Raw genomic sequence first — 25,982 nt, forward strand, 5'->3', positions numbered from 1 at the left:
GGAAGAAGGGGCGGCAGTCAGTGTAAGGATGGCACGGAGTCTCTAATACCAAAGGCTGCACCTTGCCCCCAGTCTCCCTGTTACCATGACGATGAGAGAGGCATTAATCGGTCCCAGGGCTTCCAGACTCTGGAACTGGTCTGGCCCCTGTCGCAGCTGAAAGGTGGTCCCAGCCAGGGGCAGGCGGTGGGGCTGGGGGGTCCCGGGCAGCCCCTCCAGCAGCAGGGACTCCTGGTCTCCTTTCAGGGCTGGGGGACAGTGCAGGGTTCAGAATTCCAGACATGTTGAAACCTCCCTCCCCACTGACCCCTAATCCTCATCCCCTCCCCACCGTCTGCTCACCCAAGTGACTGAGAGAGAGGTTCAGATCCTGGATGAAGATGTGGACGGAGCCTTTGGGAATCCAGACGACATCCTCGTACCCTGAACAGCAGAGCTCAGATGTCACCCACTTGGCATGTCCCCAACACCTGTCTGCCTCCCCTGTCCCTGGCCCATGAGGATAACAGCTGTTACCGCACTAAATGCACATCTGACTGCACCTCTGCCCCACCCTTGTGAACCAGGTATTTCATTATCCCCATTTTAGGGATGACAAAACTGAGGCTCAGAGAAGTTAAGGAACTTGACCAGATTTGACTGCTAGGAAATGGCTGGGTTGGGATTTTTTTTTTTCTCTTTCTTTCTTTTTTGGAGACAGGATCTCTATGTTGCCCAGGCTGGAGTGCAGTGGAGTGATCTTGGCTCACTGTAGCCTCAGACTCCTAGGCTCAAGTGATCCTCCCACCTCAGCTTCTCGAGTAGCTGGGACTACAGGCATGAGCCACCACACCTGGCTAACTAAAAAAAACTTTCTTTTTCTTTTTCTTTTTTTTTTTTTTTTGTAGAGTTGGGGTCTCCTTAAGTTGCTCAGGCTGGTCTCAAAACTCCTGGGCTCAAGTGATCCTCTTGCCTCAGCCTCCGAAAGTGCTGGGACTACCGGTATGCCGGTATGAGCCTCCCAGTTTTTCTTTTTTTTTTTTTTAAATACAGGATCTCACTCTGTCACCCAGGCTGGAGTGCAGTGGTGCGATCATAGCTTACAGCAGCCTTGACCTCCTGGGCTCAAGGGATCCTCCTGCCTCTCAGCCTCCCAAGTACCTGGAACTACAGGTGTATGCCACCACACCCACCTAATTAAAATAATTTTGTAGCCGGGTGCGGTGGCTCATGCCTGTAATCCCAGCACCTTGGGAGGCTGAGGTGGGTGGATCATGACGTCAGGAGATTGAGACCGTCCTGGCTAACACGGTGAAACCCCGTCTCTACTAAAAATACAAAAAATTAGCCAGGTGTGGTTGTGGGCACCTGTAGTCCCAGCTGCTTGGGAGGCTGAGGCAAGAGAATGGTGTGAACTCAGGAGGCGGAGCTTGTAGTGAGCCGAGATGGCGCCACTGCACTCTAGCCTGGGTGACAGAGCGAGACCCCCCAAAAAAGAATTTTGTAGCGTTTGGCCGGGTGTGGTGGCTCACACCTGTAATTCTAGCACTTTGGGAGGCCTAGGCGGGCGGATCACTTGAGGTCAGGAGTTCCAGACCAGCCTGGCCAATATGGTGAAACCCCATCTCTTCTAAAGATCCAAAAATTAACCGGGTGTATAGTGCACGTCTGTAGTCCCGGCTACTTGGGAGGGTGAGGCAGGAGAATTTCTTGAACCTGGGAGGCAGAGGATGCAGTGAGCCAAGATCAAGCCACTGCACTCTAGCCTGGGTGACAGAGTGAGATTCCGTCTCAAAAAAAAAATTTTTTTTTTTTCTTTTTGTAGAGTTGGGGTCTCCCTGAGTTGCCCAGGCTGGTCTCAAACTTCTGGGCTCAAGGGATTCTCCCACTTCAGCCTCCCAAAGCACTGGGATTACAGGCGTGAGCCACCATGCCTGTCTCACTTTTGATGCCAGTGACCAGGCTGCTTATTGTAAAACCCCAATGGGACGCCACCTGGGGAAGGAAACTCACACTCTGCCACCTACTCCTGCCTCACCTGGACACACTCGGCTTGTGCAGCCTTCCAGATATTTCCTGAGCCTCCTCCCCTCTTGCCCACTCCCTGGGCTCTCTCTCACTCGCCCAAAGCCCAAGCTGGAAAAGGTGCTTTCAACACTTTCTGAATATCCCCTCCCATAGGAAGCCTTTCCTTGCTGGCATAGAACATTCCCCCAGCTCCTCTGGCTCACGGAGGATGGAAAGTGACACTCGCTTCCACCCAGACGTGGCAGGAGCTCCTCCAGGAGGCAGAGGAGAGAGATTCAGGGTCCCATCTCCTGAGACACTCTTTTTTTTTTTGAGATAGAGTCTCGCTCTGGCTGGAGTGCAGTGGCGTGATCTCGGCTCACTGCAATCTCCACCTCGCAGGTTCAAGCAATTCTCGTGCCTCCGCCTCCCGAGTAGCTGTGATTACAGGTGCTCACCACCATGTCCGGCTAATTTTTGTATTTTTAGTAGAAATGGGGTTTCACCACGTTGGCCAGGCTGGTCTCAACTCCTGGTCTCAAGTGATCCTCCTGCCTCAGCCTCCCAAAGCGATGGGATTACAGGCTTGAGCCACTTCACCTGGCTGAGTCCCCAGGACTTTTGGGGACTCCTGACACTCCACGGGGCCCCTGGGGTCTGAGGAGTTAGTGTTCTCAGCTACTGCAGTGGGATTAGCTCCACCCCCAGCCAGCTGGCCCATGCAAGGAGCGTGGGAGGGAAGCTGGAGGCTCTCACCGGCCCCAGGTGAGGCTGGGCTGAAGACGCCCTCAATGGTCTCGCAGGCACTGCCGTCACCGCCACACACTCGGCACTTGTCCTCCCGCACGTCGGAGCCCAGGACTCGGTCGCAGCCCACGTGCTGCGTGGAGAAGGGGTGAGCAAGGCGACCCCCTAACCCACCTCCGCTCCCTATCCCCTCTCCACCTCCCTGGGAGTCCCCTCCACCTTGCATTCGCCGCTGACGCAAATGTCCACCGTGTCTGGACGGCAGGGTGTCCCGTCCACCACGGCTGCTGCCCTCTCCGTGTAGAAGTTGAAGCCTTCCGCTAGGCACGTAAGCGAGCAGGCCTTCACGCCCCCTGGGGGGCACGGCCCCGTCACCCCACGGGCCAGGCCACCCTGGAACTCCTTCCTCGCTCCCTAGGGGAGTGAGGCCAAGCGGGACAGACCCCAGACCCAAGAGGATGGGCAGCTTGGGCAGAGGGAGTGGGGGCTCCCAGCGTCCAGTTGAACCCCCATGGTACCGTATCCTGGGTACTCTGGCTCCCTGGGTGGGGACAGGGCTCAGGGCAGACCCCGGGATGCTGCATTCATCCACCGGCTGATGGACACTCCCACAGCTGCCCTTCACAGCCCCACGGCCTTCGGAGTCCCACACTCACCTCCCCGGTACGTTTTCCACGTGTAGAATTTCCCACGGAAGGGGATGCTGTCGAATTCAGAACACTGCATTTCTCTGAAGTCCTGGGAGCCAGGCGGGCAGTCCTGGGGGCAGGAGAGGAGAGATGGAGGGAGACCAGGTTTGCGGGGATGGAGTCAGAGCAGAAAAGGGGTGCTCAGAGAAGGATGGGCTGGAGGAGGGAGGCTAGAGGCAGGGAGGCCAGGGAGGATGGTGTGATGGTCTGGGTGAGACTAGGCCTGGAAGGTAGCCTGGGCTGGGCATTTAGACACATCTGAGATAGGACTGGATCCCGCATTAGAGGTTTGGGGGTGAGCTGGGCAGGACACACTTGGATTTCTCGTTTCAGACAATGGAATCTTTCTTGCTTGCTTGCGTGTTTTTTCTTTCCTTTTTTTTTTTTTTTTTGAGGCAAAATCTCACTCTGTCGCTCAGGTTGGAGTACAGTGGCACGATCTCGGCTCACTGCAACCTCCATCTCCTGGGTTCAAGTGATTCTCCTGCCTCAGCCTCCGGAGTAGCTGGGATTACAGGTGTGTGCCACTGTGCCTGGCTAATTGTTGTATTTGTTTTTTGTTTTTTTTTTTTTTGAGACGGAGTCTCACTCTGTCACCCAGGCTAGAGTGCAGTGGTGCCATCTTGGCTCACTGCAAGCTCAGCCTCGTGGGTTCACACCATTTTCCTGCCTCAGCCTCCCAAGCAGCTGGGACTACAGGCGTGAGCCACCGCGCCCGGCCTTTTTTTTTTTTTCTCCTTTTAGACAGAGTTTCGCTTTTGTTGCCCAAGCTGGAATGCAATGACGCAATCTTGGCTCACTGCAACCTCCGCTTCCCAGGTTCAAGTGATTCTCCTGCCTCAGCCTCCTGAGTAGCTGGGATTACAGGCGCCCGCCACCACGTCTAGGTACTTTTTTGTATTTTTAGTAGAAGCGGTGTTTTACCATGTTAGCCAGGCTGGTCTTGAATTTCTGACCTCAGGTGATACACCTGCCTCGGCCTCCCAAAAGGCTGGGATTGCAGGTGTGAGCCACTGCGCCCAGCCTAATTTTTGTATTTTTAATAGAGACAGGGTTTTGTCATGTTGGTCAGGCTGGTCTTGAACTCTTGACCTCAGGTGATCCACCTGCCTCAGCCTCCCAAAGTGCTGGGATTACAGGCGTGAGCTACTGCGCCTGGCCACATGGAGTCTTTCTTGAGAGAGAAAGTCTGGAAGGGATCAGGGTTTATAGAAGGTGCCAGCATGTGGATTCTCTGAAGACCTGGGTTTCCCCAAATAGGAGGCTGAGAAGTCCAAAGCTCTCACTGCCCTCTGAAACACCCCCTCCCCAGCAAACTTCTTGCTGCTCACCGGTGGTCCTAGGTCAGCTGAGGGCACAAGCAGAGGACAGACACCAGTCACTGGGTTTGGTGAGAGGAAGCTTCAGCTACAACTTTGGGGGATGGCAGAAGGCAGGGGTGGGACTCTTCGGGGGAAGTTGGGCTGTAAAGGGAAGGGACAGACTGGATGGTAGGGGGTTGTGAGGGCCAAGCAGTGATTTCAAGGTGGGGTCTCGTAGTCTAAATGCAGGAAGAAGAGAGCTGGAAGGGGCCAGGTCTTTAAGGAGGAGGCGTTGCGGATGGGAAGGTGGTGGGGGTTAGGGAGAGGAGGGAAGAGAGGGGTGGCAGCTGCAGGTTCCCTAGGAGGCAGCAGGTGCCCGAATGAAGCACTCTGATAGCTTTTTTTTTTTTCTTTTGAGATGGAGTTTTGCTCTGTCACCCAGGCTGGATTGCAGTGGTGTGATCTCAGCTCACTGCATCCTCCGCCTCCCGGGTTCAAGCGATTCTCCTGCCTCAGTCTCCCGAATAGCTGGGATTACAGGAGTCCACCACCACGCCCGGCTAATTTTTGCATTTTTAGTAGAGACAGAGTTCGCCATGTTGGCCAGGCTAGTCTCAAACTCCTGACCTCAGGTGATCCGCCCGCCTTGGCCTCGCACAATGTTGGAATTACAGGCATGGGCCACTGTGCCAGGCCTCTGATAGCTTTTTTTAATGCTTCCTCCCCCTACTCCTCAAGAGGTTTGGGGGAACTCACATCCGTGTTGCAGGAGCGGTGCCGCCTTCTCTCACCCAGACAGTACTTGCCCCCGACGGTTGGCCTGGAAGGGGTGGTGGGATAGAAGAGAGATGAGGCAGGGGGAGATGGGGGCGGGGGTCGCGCTGCCCTTCCGGGTGGGGGTCCTGAGGGCTGACCTGGGGCTGTCGCAGTGACGGCTGGAAGAGGACACGCCGCCGCCACACGTCCGGCTGCAGTCGCCCCAAGGAGTCCACGGCCCCCAGGCTCCGTCCACGCCTTCCGGGCGCGACCCGAAGGGGACACAGACCCGTTTGTAGCACCACTGGGTTGGGGGAGACAGGAAGGAGTGAGTCCAGCCCGGAGAACACTTGCGGGCCCCATGCACCGTTCCCCACTCCAGGCCCCAGCCAAAGAAATCTCAGCCTCTTCAGGATGGGGCAGGAAGGGGATGGGCAGAGGCGGGGTCTGAAAATAGGGACAGGTTTAGGTTACGTAGGAGAGTGGTCTGGGAGACAGACAAGCTACAAGCGAGAGGCGTGGCCTGAGCACAGCGAGCTGAACGGGGAGGGGTATAGACAGGACCACGATAAGCTTCGAGACGAGGTGGGGCGTGGCTTCAGGCTGGGGGAGGGACCTACAGGCAGTAGGCGTGGCCAGAGCCAAGGGCCGCACAGGGGATGGGCGTGGCCAATAAGGGAGAGAGCAAATAGTAGGCGTGGCCAGAGCCGAGGAAATTATTAGACGGTGGGCGTGGAAAACGCCGGAGTGAGCAAACAGTAGGCGTGGCCAGAACCGAGGGACGCATAGGTGGTGGGCGTGGCCAACGAGGGAACGAGCATGCAGTAGGCGTGGCCGCAGCCGAGGGAGTATAGATGGCGGGCGTGTCCAATACGGGAGGGAGCAGACAATAGGCCAAAGGACAAGTGGGCGTGGCCAACTCGGGAGGTGGATCCGGGGCGTGGCCCGGTTGGGGGCCCTGGCCGGCGCTCACCCCCTTGTCGATGGTGTGCGTCTGGCACAGCGTGCCCTCGGCGGCCGGGATGCTGTTGGTGATGCACCGGTTGCTCTTGCTCAGACACCACAGCTCGCTGCAGACCTCCTGCGGGCCGAGGCGCCCGCTCAGGCTCGCCCCCCTCTATTCCTCCCTGGGGCAGCCCGCCCGGCTTGGGAGGACCCAGATGTCCGGCTCACTGCCGGCCCTGGAGCAGAGAGCACCGTACTCCCTTCCTGGCTCTCAGTGGGTCTTCGTGCATCCCCTTGCGGGGCATGGCCTGTGACTTATCCTCTGCCAATAAGCTCCATTTATGGAACACCTTATACATGCCATATACCCCTTTAGGCAGTACTACCCCATCTTACTGGGAGAAAACCAAGCTTTAGACAGGTAAGGTCACTTGCTAGAGGTCACACAACTACTAAGGGAGTAGCCTGGAGTTTAACTCAGCTCTTTAATTCAGAGTCTGTGCTCTAATAAACTTTGCAATTCAGCTTCTGGTGCCTTCTGAGTTTCTGGAAGGAAACTTGGGACCTACTGAGGAATGAACAGGAAGGATTTGGGGTTCTATTATGGGGTGGGCAAAGTAGCTGAAGAGAAAGTAGTGGTTCTGAGAAATCGGCCTGGATGATGACTAGGCCAAAGGCCTCAACTCTAGTTTTTTCCAGCTTGTTGGTTCTCTTTGTTCCCCCATCTAAACTGGAGAAGCCCCCAACACTTTTAAGCTATGGGGAGGGGTGGAAGTTTGGGAGGGGACAATGCCAAATTAGGTTTGTGTGGGACATTCCTGTCTTTCTCCAGGTGAAAAATCCGCACCTTCTTCCCGTCTGAATCCTACACAGGCTGGACCAGTCCCAGGGACTCACTCTGACCCTTAAAGTCCAGGTTAATATCCCTGGAGAAGCCCCACTGAGTTCAGGTGAAGCAAAATCTCTGACCCTCTTGGCCCACATCCTAAGCAACCTCCCACCATCTTTCCTCTAAGAAGTAGGTGGTCCTGGCCGGGTGCAGTGGCTCACGCCTGTAATCCCAGCACTTTGGGAGGCCGAGGTGGGCAGATCACAAGGTCAGGAGATCGAGACCATCCTGGCTAACTTGATGAAACCCTGTCTCTACTAAAAATACAAAAAATTAGCCAGGCGTGGTGGTGGGCACCTGTAGTCCCAGCTACTTGGGAGGCTGAGGCAGGAGAATGGCATGAACCTGGGAGGCAGAGCTTGCAGTGAGCCGAGATCATGCCACTGCACTCCAGCCTGGGCGACAGAGTGAGACTCCATCTCAAAAAAAAAAAAAAAAAAAAAAAAAAAAGAAGTAGGTGGTCCTTCTGTAATTATCAAGTGTAATCCCCTCTTTGAACCCAATTCTTGTAAGCTTTCCAGTTGTGGGACTGGATCAATCAATGGCCATTGGAAAGGACCCTTCCTAGGTCAGCCCCTTAGAGATACCTGTACATACGTGAGAAGTTGGAAGAGTTACTCTCAGACACATTCTAACTCAAAGGTCCTCTAGAGTCTCTGCCTTCTGCGTTTTAGAGGACACTTCTCAGCTATAAACTTAGCCTGTGTCCTCCTGGCCATATCTAAAAATATTACATCAGCCGGGTCGCAATCCCACTTCTGACACCTCAAGAGAATGATTTCAGCCCTGCTTTTGGCCTCCTCTCCACAAGGAGGCACTGTGGCATATTGAGTTGTGCAGAGACCTCAACTCTGCTATTGACCTGCAACATATTTCCCCTCTCTGGGCCTCAGTTTACTCATCTACAAGATGGGCAGCCTAATGCCTGCCTTGCCTATATAAATGGCTATGAGGCATGTGACAGGATAGATAAGAAAGGACTTGCACCAATGCCATTATGGGGTAACAATGACCACCGCTATCTCTGGACTAGGCACTAGGCTGAACCTTTACATATATTAACCAGGTCACATGAAGTAAATAAATCCCCCTTTGTCAAGAGGGCCTGAAAGATGTTCCTTCAAAAACTAAAAGGAAGGCTCAATTCAACATATAGCCAGTGCCAGCCCAAGCTTGATGTTTTGACAGCTCCTCCCCTCCCCTGCCCCTTTGTAAAATTTGGAGAGTCATGAGAGATCTATTTATATCCCAGCTCTGTCATAGTCTTGAACTGTGGCCTTGGACAAGTCACCCTCCCTATGCTATGCCCCAGTCCCTTTCTCTGTAACTTGGGGGCTAATAGGATTGTCAGGAGTTTAGATGATGATACCCAGCACATGCTTAGCACATAGTGAGAGCTCAGTAAACGTCAGATACCACGATCGTTGTTAGGATACCTGGGTCACAGCAGATGGTGAGGATTAGCTTCGGAATTCTTTAGGAATTCCTTAGAGGGTGCTGTAGTTGCCAGCTAAGTTAGGGTGCAGGGGCTCAAGGGTGGGATGTCAATGAAATAGAAATTTTGGCCGGGCGCGGTGGCTCAAGCCTGTAATCCCTGCACTTTGGGAGGCCGAGATGGGTGGATCACGAGGTCAGGAGATCGAGCCCATCCTGGCTAATACGGTGAAACCCCGTCTCTACTAAAAAATACAAAAAACTAGCCAGGCGAGGTGGCGGGCGCCTGTAGTCCCAGCTACTCGGGAGGCTGAGGCAGGAGAATGGTGTAAACCTGGGAGGCGGAGCTTGCAGTGAGCTGAGATCCGGCCACTGCACTCCAGCCTGGGCAACAGAGTGAGACTCCGTCTCAAAAAAAAAAAAAAAAAAAAAAGAAAAAAAAAAAGAAATTTTTCCAGGGTTTGTCTCTGTCTTGCAGTGGAATGGAGGGAGGGCAATTTGGCAGCTGCTTGCCCTCTGCTTTGCGTGAACACGGCATCACAAAAACTCTGATCCTTTGAGTTGTGAGGGTGTGAAGAACTAGGGCTGGGCCTGGGCCCCTAGGGCTGAGACTTTGAGGAGCTTAGGGGTGCATTTAGGGAATCGAGGCAGGTGGGCAGAGGAGGAGCAGACCGCGGCTGAATGCTGGTGGCTGAAGCAGGAAGCCGGTAGGTCTCCAGCTTCCTGGGAGGAGCTGGGAGTGGAACCCCCTACCCCCAACTCCTTTCTCTATGCACGAATAGGGCTTTGGGAGTTTAAACCTCGGGAAAGAGTGGGGAGAGGTCAGGAGGCTCAGAGCTCCTCCAGACAGGGAGTCCCTGGAAGGTTCTGTCTAGTTCTTTGCCAAGTAGGGAAGATAGTTCATCCCCAGGGAAATTATTTCCATCAGGACTGGATGTTTAGTTAAAAACTGCCCCATGAGAGGTCTTGAGACTTTGATCCTGCTGTAGCCCACAGGTGGTCTGATGTACCAGACAGAGAAGGTGGCCCCCCAGCCCAGCCCTCCCCTCAAATCAGGGGTCTGGAGAAGCAAGGGATCCCATTTTTGTTCCCAAGCACTGTCTGATTGCTTAGGACATTTTGCACACTCCATGCACCTCTGTCCTCCCAGATCCCCATGGGGGCTCACCCCATCCCCCTTCCCGGCTCTCCCACCCCCCCACTTCCCAGGTGGGTGCCCTGGTAGAGTTCCTTCCCCCGCCCCCAGCGGCCCCCTCCCCTCCCAGGAAGGAAAGCAGGAAGGCTCTCTCTACCCCGTATTTACACTGACGCGATTTGACTCCATGCTGGAAGCGGCATTGCTCATCTGCATCGTAGGCTTGGCCCGGTGCCACTGTCGGGTACACAAAGTCCTGTCTCGGGGGCCGGTTGTTCAGGCAGAGCCCCAGGCCCGAGCTGCCTCGAGAGAAAAGCAACTGTCATGCTAGGTGGCTACAAGTCAAGAGCTCAGGAGCCCCGGCTGGATGGGGGTCCCAGGGAGCAGCCCTGATTTCTATCATCTCCCATGCACCCTGCCCCACCATGGGTGTGACCCGCTCTGAGGGACACGCAGGTGCATCCTCACTCTAGAAAGCTGGTGATGTAGTCACGGCTGCAGGATGACCACACGAATGGGTTGGTCTTCATGGTAATGTGGGCAGCCATGAGCTTGGCTGGGTCCTGACCACGGGCCCCACAGCTGTTTCCCACGCCGTCATGGTTCATGCCGAATCTAGGGAAAGGGGTGTCGGCTCTGCCGGGCGCCGAGGGACCCGCCCAGCTCCTCCCGTCCTCCCCCTCCTGTGTGCCCCGGCCTCACGTGTGCCCGATCTCGTGGGCAATGGTGAACGCCGTGGCCAGGCCAATGTCCTCATTGACGCTGCAACTTCTCTCGCGCTCACACATTCCACCCACTGGGGCCAGGCCTGGGAAGATGGGCATGTGGGGATGGGACTGGGAGTCTCAGGACGGTGCTGGCTGGCCCCATCCACCTGCCAGGTCTCACCCCAGCCCACTGCCTTCATAGACGCCTGAAACCTACGGGGCTCAGATACCTAGTGTGCCGCAGGGTTTGTTCTTGTAGATGCAGATGTCATAGCTGTAAAAGGAGAAGGGGGCAGTGAAGGGGCTGGGCTGTCTCCCTAAGCCCTGCTGATGCCACCATGCCCAACTCTAGGGATTGAGTCCTGCCTTGGAGGCGCCATTTGCCTCCCACCCGAAGCTGCATACAGGAGTGACTGACCATGAATGCACGCGTGCATGGGTGAGAGAATGAGTGAATGAGGGCATCAGTGCCCAAACAGCCCCAAACCTCCCTTACCCATTATTCTTAAGCAGCCCCTCCCCATCCCTGACTCCCTCATAGGCGGCCCAAGCTTCCCTCCTCCTCCCGACCCCAGCAGAAGTGATCTCTGGACTCTCACAGTTCCCTGGACCACCTGTTTTCTCAGCCCCAGTCCTAGACCTCTCCAGTCCCCTCACCGTGTGATGAGCACTGCTGTGTCATGGTTAGCCACACCGTTCTCTGGAATGGCATTACCATGGCCGCTGTGGTTCACGATGGATTTCTGCCACTTACAAAAGCTGTCCAGGGACTTCCCGGCATGGTGGGTGATCTCCAGAGTGGGCTGGGGATGGACAGAGGGAAGTACATGGGCGCCCACCACCCAGGGGACGGCAAGACCTGCTGGTGTGAAGGGGAAGGGGAAGGGGAAGGGGAGGGAGCCCCCCGCACCTGGTCCTCCGTGAGCAGGATGAGGCGAGTTACGAGGATGTTAACGGTGCTTCCCAGACTCGAGTCCTGGAAAAGTTTGGCAACCTGACCTCCAAGAAACAAGAGAGACCGAGTCTTAAGAGGAGCCCAGGGTAGAAAATGAAAAGCAAAAACAATGATAACAGCTTGCTTTCATCAGGTACTGACTGTGCGTCAGGTCTTAGGCTAAACCTGCTATTGGGTTTTTTTGTTGTTGTTGTTACAGATGGGGGGGTCTTTGTATGTTGCTCAGGCTGGTCTTGAACTCCTGACCTCAAGTGATCCTCTGCCTGGCCTCCCATAGGGCCAGGATTACAGGGGTGAGCCACCACGCCTGGCCATGCATCAGTCTTTTCATGAATAGGTACTATTTGTTGTTGTTACTATTTGTTGTCGTTGCTGTTGTTTTTTGGGATGGAGTCTCGCTCTGTTGCCCAGGCTGGAGTGCTGTGGCGCCATCTCAGCTCACTGTAACGTCCACCTCCCAGGTTCAAATAATTCTACTGCTTCAGCCTCCCAAGTAGCTGGGACTACAGGGGCACACCACTATGCCCACTTTATTTATTTTATTTTTGAGACAGAGTTTTGCTCTTTTTGTCCAGGGTGGAATGCAATGGCGTGATCTCAGCTCACTGCAACCTCTGCCTCCCGGGTTCAAGTGATTCTCTTGCCTCAGCCTCCTGAATAGCTGGGATTACAGGTGTGAGCCACCACGCTCAGCCATGCCCATCTAATGTTTGTATGTTTAGTAGAGACTGGGTTTCACCATGTTGGCCAGGCTGGTCTCGAACTCCTGACCTGAAGTGAGCCTCCTATCTTGGCCTGGCACAGTGCTGGGATTACAGGTGTGAGCCACCGTGCCTAGCCATGCATCAGTCTTTTCATGAATAGGTGCTATGATCATCCCCAATTTATAGATGAGGAGACATGCAAAGAGAGGTTAGGACACAGGTGATAGGTGTCAGAAGTGAGACTCAAGTCTGGATTGCTTACCAGGACATTTCTCAGACTCCTCCAAGCTCAGCTTGTCTACTTGACCCCAACCTCTGCTTACCCCGCTGACTGCCTCAAGCATCTTTCCCCAGAGGCGACCTGAGGGATATACACGTCTGGGTTCATCCCACAGCTATCTGAAGGTACCAATTTGCCCATCACCACAGGAAAGTAAACTGTGAAGGCAGGAGGCTCTGGAGACAGTGGTCAGAGGAAAGGAGGAAGCAGCCCCAGGGATGAGTGGGCACAGAAGACAGAGGCCGGGCTGCAGGGATATTGGAGCCCTGGGGCAATCATTTTCCTGTCTGGAAATCCCCAGGAATTTTTTTTTTTTTTTGAGACAGAGTCTCACTCTATCACCCGGGCTGGAGTGCAGTGGCACAATCTTGGCTCACTGAAACCTCCACCTCCTGGGTTCAAGCAATTCTCCTGCCTCAGCCTCCAGAGTAGGTGGGACTACAGGTGCCCACCATCACGCCCAGCTAATTTTTGTATTTTTAGTAGCGATGGGGTTTCACTGTGTTGGCCAGGCTGGTCTCGAACTCCTGACCTCAGGTGATTTGCCTGCCTCCGCCTCCCAAAGTGCTGGGATTACAGGCGTGAGTCACTGTGCCTGGCAGGAAACCCCTAGGAAATTCTGAAAGCCCTAGGGAGAGAGGTCAGGCTCAGGCACAAGAGAGTGCCATCAGTGATGACGCTACACAACATTTTGGATCCTCTGCCTGTCTGCTAAACTTTTTGTTTCCCCTTTTGCTTCAGTGAAACGAGAGCACCATTCATCAAGCCCTTACTATGTGCCGAGTAGCCTACCTGGCTTCCCTCCCACCAATCCTTACTCTCCATGGTAGCTACCATTATATTTCCATTTGATACAGTAGTACGCTGAGGCTTAGAGAAGTCAAGAATCTTGCCCAAGATCTAGGATGGAAATGAACTATATCTGAATGTGAGTCGGGGAGGTCACCCTGTAGGAATTTATAAGTAGGTGCTTGTGCAAGAATGCTGCATGAATACAGATGTGTGCCTGTGTGTGTACTGCTAACCTCAATGAGTACCTGCGAGCTGTGGTTGATCTATCTATCTATCTATCTATCTATCTATCTATCTATCTATCAATCATCTATCTATCTGTCTGTCTGTGTGTCTGTCTGTCTATCTATCTACCTACCTACCTACCTACCTACCTATCTATCTTGAGATGGAGTTTCTCTCTTGTTGCCCAGGCTGGAGGGCAATGGTGCGATCTTGGCTCACTGCAACCTCCGCCTCCCGGGTTCAAGCGATTCTCCTGCCTCAGCCTCCCAAGTAGCTGAGATGACAGGCGCCCACCACCACGCTCAGCTAATTTTTGTATTTTTAGTAGAGACGGGGTTTCACCATGTTAGCCAGGCTGGTCTCGAACTCCTGACCTCATGTGATCCACCCACCTTGGCCTCCCAAAGTGCTGGGATTACAGGCGTGAGCCACCGTGCCTAGCCTACTGCGATTTATTTATTTACTTATGAATGACAGGGATCATAACCCACTGCAGCCTCAAACTCCTGGGCTCAAGTGATCCTCCTGCCTCAGCTTCCTGAGTAGCTGGGACTACAGGTGTGTGCCACCACGCTCCACTAATTTTTTTTTTTTTTTTTGAGACGGAGTCTCGCTCTGTCACACAGGCTGGAGTGCAGTGGCCGGATCTCAGCTCACTGCAAGCTCCGCCTCCCGGGTTCACGCCATTCTCCTGCCTCAGCCTCCCGAGTAGCTGGGACTACAGGCGCCTGCCACCTCGCCCGGCTAAGTTTTTGTATTTTTAGTAGAGACGGGGTTTCACTGTGTTAGCCAGGATGGTCTCGATCTCCTGACCTCGTGATCCGCCCGTCTCGGCCTCCCAAAGTGCTGGGATTACAGGCTTGAGCCACCGCGCCCGGCCTACTCCACTAATTTTTAAGTGTTTTGTAGAGATGGGGTTTCACTATGTTTCCCAGGCTGGTGTGTGTTTACTTTTTTATTTTTTTGAGATGGAGTCTTGCTCTGTCACCCAGGCTGGAGTGCAGTGGCATGATCTTGGCTCACTACAACCTCCACTTCCTGGGTCCAAGCGATTCTCCTGCCTCAGCCTCCTGAGTAGCTGGGATTACTGGCGCCTGCCACCACACCCGGCTAATTTTCTGTATTTTTTAGTAGAGACAGGGTTTTACCATGTTAGCCAGGCTGGTCTTGAATTCCTGCCTTCAAGTGATCTGTTCACCTTGGGCGTGAGCCACTGTGCCCAGCCTATGTGTATTTTTACACACAGCAAACACTTATATGCCACCTACTGCATGCCAAGAACTGTTCTACACACTTTATCAATGCACTGGATCTACCTTAGCTTTATAAAGTAGGTACCACAATTATGCCCATTTTACAGATAGGTAAGCCAAGGCAGAGAGGTGAAGTCACTTGCTCAAAGGCAGATAGTTAAAAAGTGGCAGAGCAGAAATTTAAGCCCAGGCAGGTTCCCTCTGCCCCAGGGTACCTCTGCATGTAGTCACTGTGCTTATGCTCTTTCTCCTCGTTCATTGCCATATGCAACCTTCCTTTCTAGCCTGTCCCCATATCAGGGATTGGAGTGAGATGGTAGCCACCCCCTTGCCTAACACAGGAGGCTGGCTCCAGGTCCTCAGGGCTGCGTGCCCAGGGAGGGGAAGGCACTTACAATGTTCATGATGGCCAGCACGTACTGCTCCACATCCCGGCGCCCGTGATAGGCCACCATCATCTTGTCAGCCACCACCAGGGTCTCCACGTAGCGCTCTCGGCTGACGGATCGCTTCAAGCCTGGCTGGCCACGCTCTGTTTCATTCCCCAGGGGCCTGGCAGGTGGCGGCTTCAAGGTCCGCAGCCACCATGGCCGCCCTTTCCACGGTTTCTCATCTGGGGGACCCAGTAGAGCAATTAAGCCCTGCCCTGCTGGTGGGATGCAAAGCTGCCCGACAACTGTCTTGTCCAACCTCTATCTGGCTACCTCTCTACCCGACAGACAATTTCTGGTCATTCTGCTGCCTTCTCTTGTTGTCCAAGACCTGTGTGATGGTCTGTCTGCCCAATACCTCATCGTTTTTATTCTTTTTTTTTTTTTTTTTGAGACAGACAGAGTCTCATTCTTTCACCCAGGCTGGAGTGCAGTGGTACGATCTCGGCTCACTGCAACCTCCGCCTCCCAGGTTCAAGCAATTCTCCTGCCTCAGTCTCCTGAGTAGCTGGGATCACAGGCACGTGCCACTATGCCCGGCTAATTTTTGTATTTTTATTATTATTATTATTATTTTTTGAGACGGAGTCTCGCTCTGTCTCCCAGGCTGAAGTGCAGTGGCTGGATCTCAGCTCACTGCAAACTCCACCTCCCGGGTTTACGCCATTCTCCTGCCTCAGCCTCCCGAGTAGCTGAGACTACAGGCGCCTGCCACATCGCCCGGCTAGTTTTTTGTATTTTTTAGTAGAGATGGGGTTTCACCGTGTCAGCCAGGATGGTCTCGATCTCCTGACCTCGTGATCCGCCCGTCTCGGCCTCCCAAAGTGCTGGGATTACAGGCTTGAGCCACCGCGCCCGGCCAATTTTTGTATTTTTAATTGAGACTGTGTTTCACCATGTTGGCCAGGCTGGTCTTGAACTTCTGACCTCAAGTGATCCACCCGTCTCAGCCTCCCAAAGTGCTGGGATTACAGGTATGAGCCCCTGTGCCTGGCTGCCTCATTGTTTGTCTACAGGGCATCTTGGCAGTACCATCTCTATTTTTTTGTCAATGTCCTACTACCTGAGAATATTGTAGTCCACCATGATGTCACTGTCCCACTGCCAAACCGTTGAGTTGAATAACAGCCTGACTTCTCCCACTGTTGGCTGTATGCTGTTCCACTGCCTGTATGCCGAGCTGTTCAGCTACCAGCCTGCCCCACTGCCCAAATGTCCAACCGAACACTTGCATGACTGTCCCAGAGCTAAGCTGGTTGGTTGAACCACTGTCCCATGATGACCAGCATGATTGTACAATCCATTGACAATTCCACTGCCCGAATGGAATGGTGTGAACCAGACTATTTTGCTGTCTGAACTGTGTGCTTGGACAACATGTTGTCTTCTAGGTGAGCAACTTTTCCAATCAATGCACTGCCCGATTAGATCAGTGAGTTCTAACTGCAATGCACTGCAGTTAGAACAATCATACTGCCTGATGTACTACAACCAGATGGTCTCATGGACCACGCAACTGTGACATCGTATGTCATCCACCTTTTCTGTCTGTACAGCTGACTGTGGCTGTATGTCTACCACAGCATCCTACTCACAAGACTATCTGATTATACACTTCATTCAATATCACACTGTTCTGCTTTTCCATCTAACATTCATCGGATTTTCTTTTTTTGAGACGGAGTCTCACTTTGTCGCCCAGGCTGAAGTGCAATTGGTGCATTCTCAACTCACCGCAGCCTCCACCTCCTGGGTTCAAGCGATTCTCCTGCCTCAGCCTGCCAAGTAGCTGGAAATGTGCCACCATGCCTGGCTAACTTTTTTGTATTTTTAGTAGAGACGGGGTTTCACCATGTTGGCCAGGCTGATCTCGATCTCCTGACCTCAAGTGATCTGCCCGTCTCGTCCTCTCAAAATGCTGGGATTACAGGCGTGAGCCACCATGCCTGACCCTGATTTTCTATATGTATATTTTGAAACAGGATCTTGCTCTGTTGCCCATGCTGGAGGGCAGTGGTGTGCTCAAGGCTCATTGGAGCCTCAACCTACCTGGCTCAAGGGACTCTCCTGCCTCAGCCTGCCAAGTAGCTGGGACTACAGGAGCCCACCACCACACCTGGCTTACTTTTTCTATCTTTGGTCGAGATGGTGTCTCCCTCTGTTGCCCACGCTGTTGTCAAACTCCTGGGCTCAAGCGATCCCCCCACCTCAGCCTCCCAAAGTGCTAGAATTACAGGTGTGAGCCACCATGCCCGATCGGACCTGATTTTCTGGCAGTATGACTGTGCTGGTAAATATTTTGTTGGTATATAGCTTTCCTTCTCTCTCATTTCCTAAATGCCTGATTGTACAACCATCCTCCTACCAGTCTGATCATAAATCTGGCCTTTTGGCTGTATAACTGCTGGAGTATCTGATATAATCACCACACTGTCTAACTGTCTGATCAGATGATAATCCTAGAGAAGGAATGGTTTTATACCTGAACACCTGTCTGGCTGTTTTACTCACTGCTGGGCCAGGTGACTACAGCAGGGATAAGATTGTTCCATAGCTCCACTGGTTCACTGTGTGAGGATATGTCTCTGCTGTCCCCTGGATAGAACTGCCTAGTTTTTTTTTTTTTTTGAGATGGAGTCTTGCTCTGATGCCCAGGCTGGGGTGCAACGGCACGATCTCCACTCGCTGCAACCTCTGCCTCCCGGGTTCAAGTGATTTTCCTGCCTCAGTCTCCCGAGTAGCTGGGATGACAGGCATGCGCCACCATGCCTGGCTAATTTTGTATTTTAGTAGAGATGGGGTTTCGCCATGTTGGTCAGGCTGGTCTCGAACTCCTGACCTCAGGTGATCTGCCCGCCTTGGCCTCCCAAAGTGCTGTGATTACAGGTGTGAGCCACCATGCCTGGCCTGATTTTTTTTTGAGACGGGAGTCTTGCTGTCACCCAGCTTGGAGTGCAGTGGTATGATCTTGGCTCACTACAACGTCCGCTTCCCGGGTTCAAGCGATTCTCCAGCCTCAGCCTCCGAGTAGCTGGGACTACAGGTGCTTACCACCATGGCGGGCTAATTTTTGTATTTTTAGTAGAGACGGGGTTTCTTCATGTTGGCCAAGCTGGTCTCGAACTCCTGACCTCAAGGTGATCTACCCACCTCGGCCTCCCAAAGTGCTGGGATTATAGGCGTGAGCCACTGCACCCGGCCGGAATTCTGTAATTATATCACTGTGTCCCCTTCTCAGCAGCTCCATTCTTCCCCTCACATAACTGCCTGCTGACTTTCTGGATAAAAAGACACTGCTGCCTCAAGGGAAAGATACCGTGTAGCCCTCTCCCCATCCCCAGAAAGACCGATGTACCTCTCACTCCACAGGCCGTGTCCAGGTGGGGGTGACGCAGAGAGGAACGCTTGTACACCACATGTGGTCCACTTTCCTCTGGGCCCCGAGAACCCTTGGGCCCACCGTGTAGGGGCTCAATCAGGTACTCTTCCTCGTCTGCCACAATCAGGCCGTGCTGGGTTTTGAGAAGTGGGACAGAAAGTTCTCAGGATCAGGCTCTGGAGCTTAGGACCCCTGGGACCTTCTCTCTGTCTTTATGATTTCGTTCTTATCTCATCAGGTTTATTTTGCTATTTTTTTTTTTTTTTTAGCATAGGTAATTAGTATCCATGCTATTTCTTTCTTTTTCTTTCTTTTTTTTTTTTTTTTGGAGACAAGGTCTCAATTTGTCATCCAGACTGGAGTGCAGTGGTGCAATCGTAGATCACTGCATCCTCAACTTCCTGGGCTCAAGTGATCCTCCTGCCTCAGCCTCCCAAGGAGCTGGGACTATAGGAGCACACCAACATGTTTGGCTAACTTTTTAAATTTTTAATTTATTTTTCATAGAGATTTATTTTTTCATATATTGCCCAGGCTGGTCTCGAATTCCTGGCCTCAAATGATCCTCCTGCCTTGGCCTCCGAAAGTGCTAAGATTACAAGCATGAGCCACTATGCTCAGCCTGTAATTTGTTTTTTTAATTATATATATGTGTATGTGTATATTATGAATGTATGTGTATAGATACACATACACATAATTATATATAAAAAATATAAATATGTATTTAAGCATATATAATATATATAAATATATGTAAGAGATATATATATATTTAAAGAGACACTATATATTTACAGAGACAGGCCCCCAGGCTGCAGTGCAGTGGTGTGATCTCAGATCACTGCGACCTCCCCCTCCTGAGTTCAACCGATTCTCCCACCTTAGCCTCCTGAGTAGCTAGGATTACATATGCACACCACCATGCCTGGCTAATTTTTATTTGTAGTTTTAGTAGAGATGGGGTTTCACCATGTTGGCCAGGCTGAACTTGAACTCCTGACCTCAAGGGATGCACCCACCTCAGCCTCCCAAAATGCTAGAACTACAGGCATAAGCCACCGTGCCCAGACTCTAATTTTTTGAGATAGATGTTCAGCTCATTAATTTTCGGCCTTACCTAAGGCTATACATTTTCCTCTAAGTACTGCTTTAGCTGCATCCCCAAAGTACTGATTCACTCAAAACACTTTAAAAATGTCCCGCTATCATTCCTTCTCTGACCTTTATGTAGAAGTGTTTTTCTTAACTTCCAAACTAGTAGGCATTCCCCGCCCCCTGCCACTTTCCAGAATCCTCTGCTCACCAGGCCTCCACAGGTGCTGATGGCCACATGGGAGCTGCTGGCCTGGCCCTGCAGGTGACCAGCATAGAGGCAGTGGGGCCGGGCGGCCCTCTGCCAGGCCAGGCCCTCCCGTGTCCAGTACTCCACAGAGACGTGCCCTGCCAGTAGACGGGAGCTGCGGGTCAGGTTCAGCAGGAAGTGGGTGCTGGGTGAGGCCACCTTGTAGAAGAGGCGGGACTCGGCTGTGGCCCCGGTGCCCCGGCGCTGCCTCCGGGGAGGAGGTGGCGAGAAGGCCAGCAGTGCCCCGTTGTGGTCCACGCGGGTGGGGAAGGCGATCTCATAGCTCTCCAGACTGGACAGGAACTCATCTGTGGGTGAGGGTCAGAGGCCTGGGGTGGGCCCTGGTTTTAGTGGACCCCTGTGTCCTAGTTGTTAGGCTGCTGGAGCAAGTGATGCTGGCCTCACTGACCCCCGAAATCCAGGGAGTTGGCTGCAAGGCTCCCGCCTATTGACCCCAGGGCCTTCCCCCATTGACCCCCATCCCAGCCCCCTGATACCTCTTTCTGTTGGAGCCCAATTGGTCTCTTAAATTTTTCGCTCCCTCCCCACCGCCACCACCAGACTTCCCCTACCTTGAGACCGGAAGGCGTGCGTGACCTCGAACATGAGGCCCAGCCCCAGGGCGAGGGCCCAGCGGAGGATCTGGCAGGCGGGAGCCATAGAGGCCACGTGTCCACATGTCTCTCCCCAGCCCCGGCTGCCGGCAGCCCCCACAGTGCCGCCTCCCCTGTTCACAGCCTGCGCAGCATCACCGGGCTCCTGGGAGGGGGGAGCCAGGTAAGGGGGCGCCTGGTCCCGCTGTCCAGCACAACCAATGCCAAGGCCAACCATGGCCAAAGCTTTTCACCTGACTGAAGATTCTGAATGCATTTTCTCACTCAGTCGCTCCCCTCTCCCCACCTCCCCTTCCAATCCTTCCTACACTCTTACAAGAGGACAGGCAGGGACTGGGATGCTGGGAGTACCTCCTATGTACCAGCTACTGGCCCTAGTTTCCACACCACTGCATTTCTGTTTTTTTGAGACGGGGCATTACTCTGTCACCTAGGATGGAGTGCAGTGGTGTGATCATAGCTCACTGCAGCTTCCACCTCCTGGGCTCAAACAATCCTCCTGCCTCAGCCTCCCAAGTAGCTGAGATTGCAGGTGCATGCCACCACCTCTGCTTAATGTTTTTGTTTTTTTGGAGAGACGGGGGTCTCACTTTGTTGCCCAGGCTGATCTTGAACTCCTGGCCTCAAGCGATCCTTCCACCTCAGCCTCCCAAAGCACTGGGATTACAGGCATGAGCCACTGCACCTAGCCTACCATCGCATTTCATTTCCAAAATAACTTGAGAAGTCACAATCATCTTTTTTTTTGAGATGGAGTCTCACTCTGTGGCCCAGGCTGGAGTGCAATGGCGCAGTCTTGGCTCACTGCAACCTCTGCCTCCTGGGTTCATGTGATTCTCCCGCCTCAGCCTCCTGAGTAGCCGGCATTACAGGCACGCGCCAACACACCGGATAATTTTTTTGTATTTTTAGTAGAGATGGGGTTTTACCATGTTGGCCAGGCTGGTCTTGAACTCCTGACCTCGCATCATACTCGCAATCGTTCATCTTTTTATAGATGAGAAAACAGACTCAGGAGTGATAAAGTTTGCCCTGGGTCACACTGCTAGAAAGAGGTGGAACCTGGGTTCATTCATTGGGTTATAGCGTCTGGTGGAGGGTGGATGGGGGCATAACAGCCATGCATGCTGAGGATAGCAACCCTTACTTGCCCTAGCCCTGTGGGGTTCCATCTCTTAGGAGTGACAGATGACAGTCAAGTGAATGGAGAAGGGTTCAGATTGTGACATGTTCTCTAGAAAGTATCCATAGGGAGACTGGGAAGCAGAGGTTCAAAGCATAAGAAATCAATGGTGTGAAGAGACAGGAGAAAGTGCACCAGGAGAGGAAACAGCAAGGTCAAAGGCCTGGAGGTGGGGTAGAGCCTGGCATGCACCCAGGCAGGGTGGGTGCAGGAGAGCAAGGGGAGGCTGGCATCAGAGGCACTTGAAGGCTGGGGTGGTCAGTTTGAATTTTCAAGCCAGATGAAAGCTAAGGCTAGTACTCCATTCCCCCAACCTCTCATATTCCCACCCATGCACCCACTGTCCCCGGCCCTGTCTTTGGATTCTCCAAAAGGGGTAGCACCATTCAAGCCAGATTAAAGCTAGCCTCCAGCCTTTCATATGCCCACCCACGTACCCACTGTCTTGGGCCCTATCTTTGGATTCTCCACACCGGGTAGCACCCTCCCCCTCCCAAGCCTCTCCTCCACCCTATGTTTCCGTCCTCTTTTCAGATTCTTCCTTCTCCAGGCTCCAAGCCAACCTGCCCCGCAGGTCTCAGTCTCTCCAGCATCTGCCCCAGGCCAGCCTGCCGCAGACAACACTTTGGGCCACCAACCTGTGCCAAACCCTCTTCCCCCACCCTCCTGTCTCCACCCTCCTCCTCCTCTGTGCAAAATCCCTTAATCACAGAGTCTTGTTTTCTTTGCAGCCCAGCCAAGTCTGACAGTCAATCCCCAAACAGGGCAGTTCAGCCCCGAGGGAGGGAGCCAGGTTTTTGCCAAGTTGCTGATGGACCGAGAAGCCCACATTCCCCACTTCTGCTTGGATCCCTCTAGTGACGGGGAGCTCACTCACAGATATTCTGTGACCCCACTGCACTCTTCAGCTGGGCTAATGTCCATTCCTTTTGTTGTTGTTCTCTTTTTTTTTTTTTTTTAAGACAGAATCTCGCTCTGGCATCAGGCTGGAGTGCAGCGGTGCGATCCCCGCTCACTGTAACCTCTGTCTCCTGGGTTCAAGCGATTCTCCTGCTTCAACCTCCTGAGTAGCTGGGACTACAGGTGTGCGCCACCATGACAAGCTAATTTTTGTATTTTTAGGAGAGACGAGGTTTCACCGTGTTGGCCAGGATGGTCTCGATCTCTTGACCTCATGATCTGCCCGCCTTGGCCTCCCAAAGTGATGGGATTACAGGCGTGAGCCACAGCACCCGGCCTCTCTCTTTTTCTCTTTTCTCTCTTTTTTTTTTTACCTTTTGGGGGCTTCAGTTGGTGGAGTGGTGTTGGGCCCCTGTACGGATCCTTCCCTCGCCTGCTCCCTGCACCTGGACCTCTCTGGGCCTTTGTTTCTTCTTCTTTGGAGCCTGGGCAGGGAGGGGTCAAAGAGGAGGAGCTGGGCTGGTCTTCAGCACTGAGCTGAGTCTGTAGTTGAGGGATCGCTGAGGAAATCTGGACCCTCTCTCTGCCCCTGGAGAACCTCCTCTTAGACTTTTTCTTTCTTCTGTTCCTAATGAACCCCCTCCAACAAAACCCCACTTCCTCTCCCTCTCTTCTTCTTCTCTCCTATTCTTTTTTGGAGGTGTCAACCAACTCCCAGATCAAAGCCCTTCCTGGTTGGGCACCTCTGACCCCTGCTCCTGCTCTAAGCCACCCCGGAAAGGTAGCAACATTCTCATTGCAAGTAAAGCAGGGACCTCACCCCTTTCTCCCATTGACTCCCTCCCTCCTCTCCTGTTCTTGCACTGCCAGGCCTGGTGCCTCGTCCTCCTCCTTCAGGGGCTCTCTCTGGTCTTGTCTAGAGTGTCTTTGGGTCTGTCCCGGTCCCCCTAAGACCCTCACAGTCCTCATCACTGTCCTCTGAAGTGAGGTGCTCCTCCCAAAACCCTCATCCCGCATTCTGTGCTTTGGGCTCAGGTGGGGTGTGAGGGACAAGGCTTGGGACATCATGGAAGGACCCAGCATGGGGGGTGAGGACAGGGGAAGGGGACTCACCTACGCACAGTGTGTGGGGTGGGGGGAGGAAGGGGATCTGCAGAAGGCTCACAGGTGTCTGAGCTGGGTCCAGCCCACAGGGTGGTGGAGAGGTGTGACACAGCCCAGGGCAGCGGGTGGTGGGGGGACATTAACAAGGCAGTGGGTCTGGGGCAGAAGATGAAGCTTGAAAGAGGCTCAGGGACAGAGATGGTGGTGGACAACAGGATGTCAGTGAGGCATGTGCACTGTGGCGCATGTGTGTGACAGCATGTACGTTATAGCATGTATGTGAGTGTGTGATCCTGTGCGTGACTATGAGCGTGTGACTCCATGTGCATTATGGTATGTGTGTGTGACCCTGTGTGTGTGTGTGTGTGTGTGTGTGTGTGTATACCCAGGCCTGGCCATACCTCCAGCCCCTCCTCCCCGAAGGCAGGAGGGAGGTGGCCAGCGTGGGGGAGGGTGCCAGGCCTGGAGAAGGAAATGCCTCTGGGAAATGGAAGTGGCTTAGAAACAGAGGCTCTGTCCCATCCCATCCCATCCCGGGGATCCTGAAGGGACCCTCAGCTCCACACCCAGACCTCTCCGGCCAGGCTGCGGGGACAGGGCCCAGGGACGGTCCCACGTGGAGGCCAAGGCCGCGTCTGCCCAGGCAGAGGCCCCAGTTTGCCGGCCTCCTCCCGGCTGCACATCTGGCCGGGCCGGCAGGACGCAGCCCCTGCCGGAGAGCAGACAAAGGCCCAGCCGGGGCCTGCGGGAGGAGGGGGCCGGCGCCCGGGCTGGTCCCCCACAACCGGCCGCTAATTAAAGGCCCTGAGCCCGACCGCTGGAGACACCCTGAGACAGACGGCTGTGGCCTCAGTGACCAACTCAGGGGAAGTGGGCGGCGCCACTCCCACACCCAGACACACAAACACACACTGGCAGCGACACACATCCCGCGCAACCAGAGACAGGCGCTCGGGCACTGCAGACCCACAAAAGACGCCAGGACGCCTCCACCGCAGACATACGCGCCGACAGGCTCAGTGCACACTCAACACACCCAGAGATAAACACATGGAAACACACAACCACACACTCCCAGACATGTGTAAACACACACTCATTTACACGCGCACACACGGGACAAGCCAGAGAAACACGCTGCCACACAAATACAGGCACCTGGGGCCTACACACACAGACACACTCACACACATACACAGACAACCCAAGGAGACAGACACACAGGCCTACACGCTGACACATACACACTTATTTGCATGCTCACACCAAACCACAGACAAACTCACAAGTCCCACAGACCTAGACACCCCCCCACCAGACACACATACATAGGCATTTACACACTCATCACACTCAGAGACAAACGCACACATGCTTGGGGACACACACACAAACCCAGACACACATACACTCATCTCCAAATCTGCACGCACACAGCAAACCCCTATGCGCACACACTGTCCACACACACAGGCAGACACACAAGAGACTCATCCCCAGGCACTGACACACACATGTAATGCACAACCACTCCGCCCCTACGTGGACGGACACACACACACACACACACAGCAAACAAACCCACGGCAATCCCGGGCGCGATCAGTGGCGCGCGCACTTGAAGAACTCAGGCACAGACGCGAGTCGCACAGCGGGACGCCCTCCCCCATCCAGGGCACCACAGCCCCACGCCCTCACCGCTCGATGAGGACACACAAAGTCCCACCGAGTCACGCACCCCGGGTCCCCCGCCCGCGCCGCTACCTGCGCCGCGCCCGGGGCCTCCGCGCCGTCGCCGCCGCTGTCTCGCCGCCCCGCGCGCGCAGGAAGGGAGGGAGCGAGCGAGCGCGGCGGCGTGGCCGGGGGAGGGGGCGCGGGGAAGGCACTTCCTGAGCCGCCTGCCAGGGTTATAAAAAAACCCCCAAACCGCGCGCGGCCAGAAACCCCGCCCGCCCGCCGCCGCCCGGCCTCGGCCGCGGGCTGGACCCCAGCCAGGGACCCGGGAACTCGGGCCGCCCCGCCCGGGACCAGCGCCCCCGCTGCGGGGGAGGGGGCTGGGGAACCGCGGGGGGTGGGGAGGGGACGAAGCGGGGTAAATCGAGTGGCGGCGGGGAGAATGGACGGGAGAGGGGAGAAAGAATCAGGTGGGGGATGGGGATGGAGGTAGAACTGGGCGGGTAGGGGTTCGGGGAAAGGGAGGAAGAGAAGGGAGAGGTTGGGGGAGGGGG

General features: G+C 54.2%; 1 protein-coding gene across 10 annotated transcripts in view; it reads right to left on the reverse strand.

The window, feature by feature from the left end:
- ADAMTS10 (ADAM metallopeptidase with thrombospondin type 1 motif 10) overlaps positions 1-25,562 on the reverse strand; it is a 32,067-nt gene extending 6,505 nt beyond the window's left edge. For 6 of the 10 annotated variants that reach the window (XR_013408637.1, XR_001441244.3, XR_013408638.1 and 3 more), the window contains exons 1-20: positions 25,519-25,562; positions 23,025-23,135; positions 20,526-20,712; positions 19,915-20,261; positions 18,585-18,741; positions 15,194-15,411; positions 11,500-11,583; positions 11,247-11,392; positions 10,820-10,863; positions 10,585-10,690; positions 10,351-10,497; positions 10,040-10,181; positions 6,453-6,560; positions 5,638-5,783; positions 5,480-5,543; positions 3,390-3,492; positions 2,953-3,086; positions 2,743-2,866; positions 343-423; positions 85-248 (exon numbers count right to left, since the gene is read on the reverse strand). Coding sequence is in view for 7 of the 10 variants with exons in the window: in XM_077976319.1 (XP_077832445.1) it covers positions 85-248; positions 343-423; positions 2,743-2,866; positions 2,953-3,086; positions 3,390-3,492; positions 5,480-5,543; positions 5,638-5,783; positions 6,453-6,560; positions 10,040-10,181; positions 10,351-10,497; positions 10,585-10,690; positions 10,820-10,863; positions 11,247-11,392; positions 11,500-11,583; positions 15,194-15,411; positions 18,585-18,741; positions 19,915-20,261; positions 20,526-20,613 (2,403 nt within the window). In the remaining 3 variants the exon portion in view is untranslated. 10 annotated transcript variants of the gene reach the window in all.
- Positions 25,563-25,982: the final 420 nt, after the last annotated feature.

This window comes from Macaca mulatta, chromosome 19, assembly GCF_049350105.2.
Source record: "Macaca mulatta isolate MMU2019108-1 chromosome 19, T2T-MMU8v2.0, whole genome shotgun sequence".
In the NCBI taxonomy this organism is placed as follows: Eukaryota; Metazoa; Chordata; class Mammalia; order Primates; family Cercopithecidae; genus Macaca; species Macaca mulatta.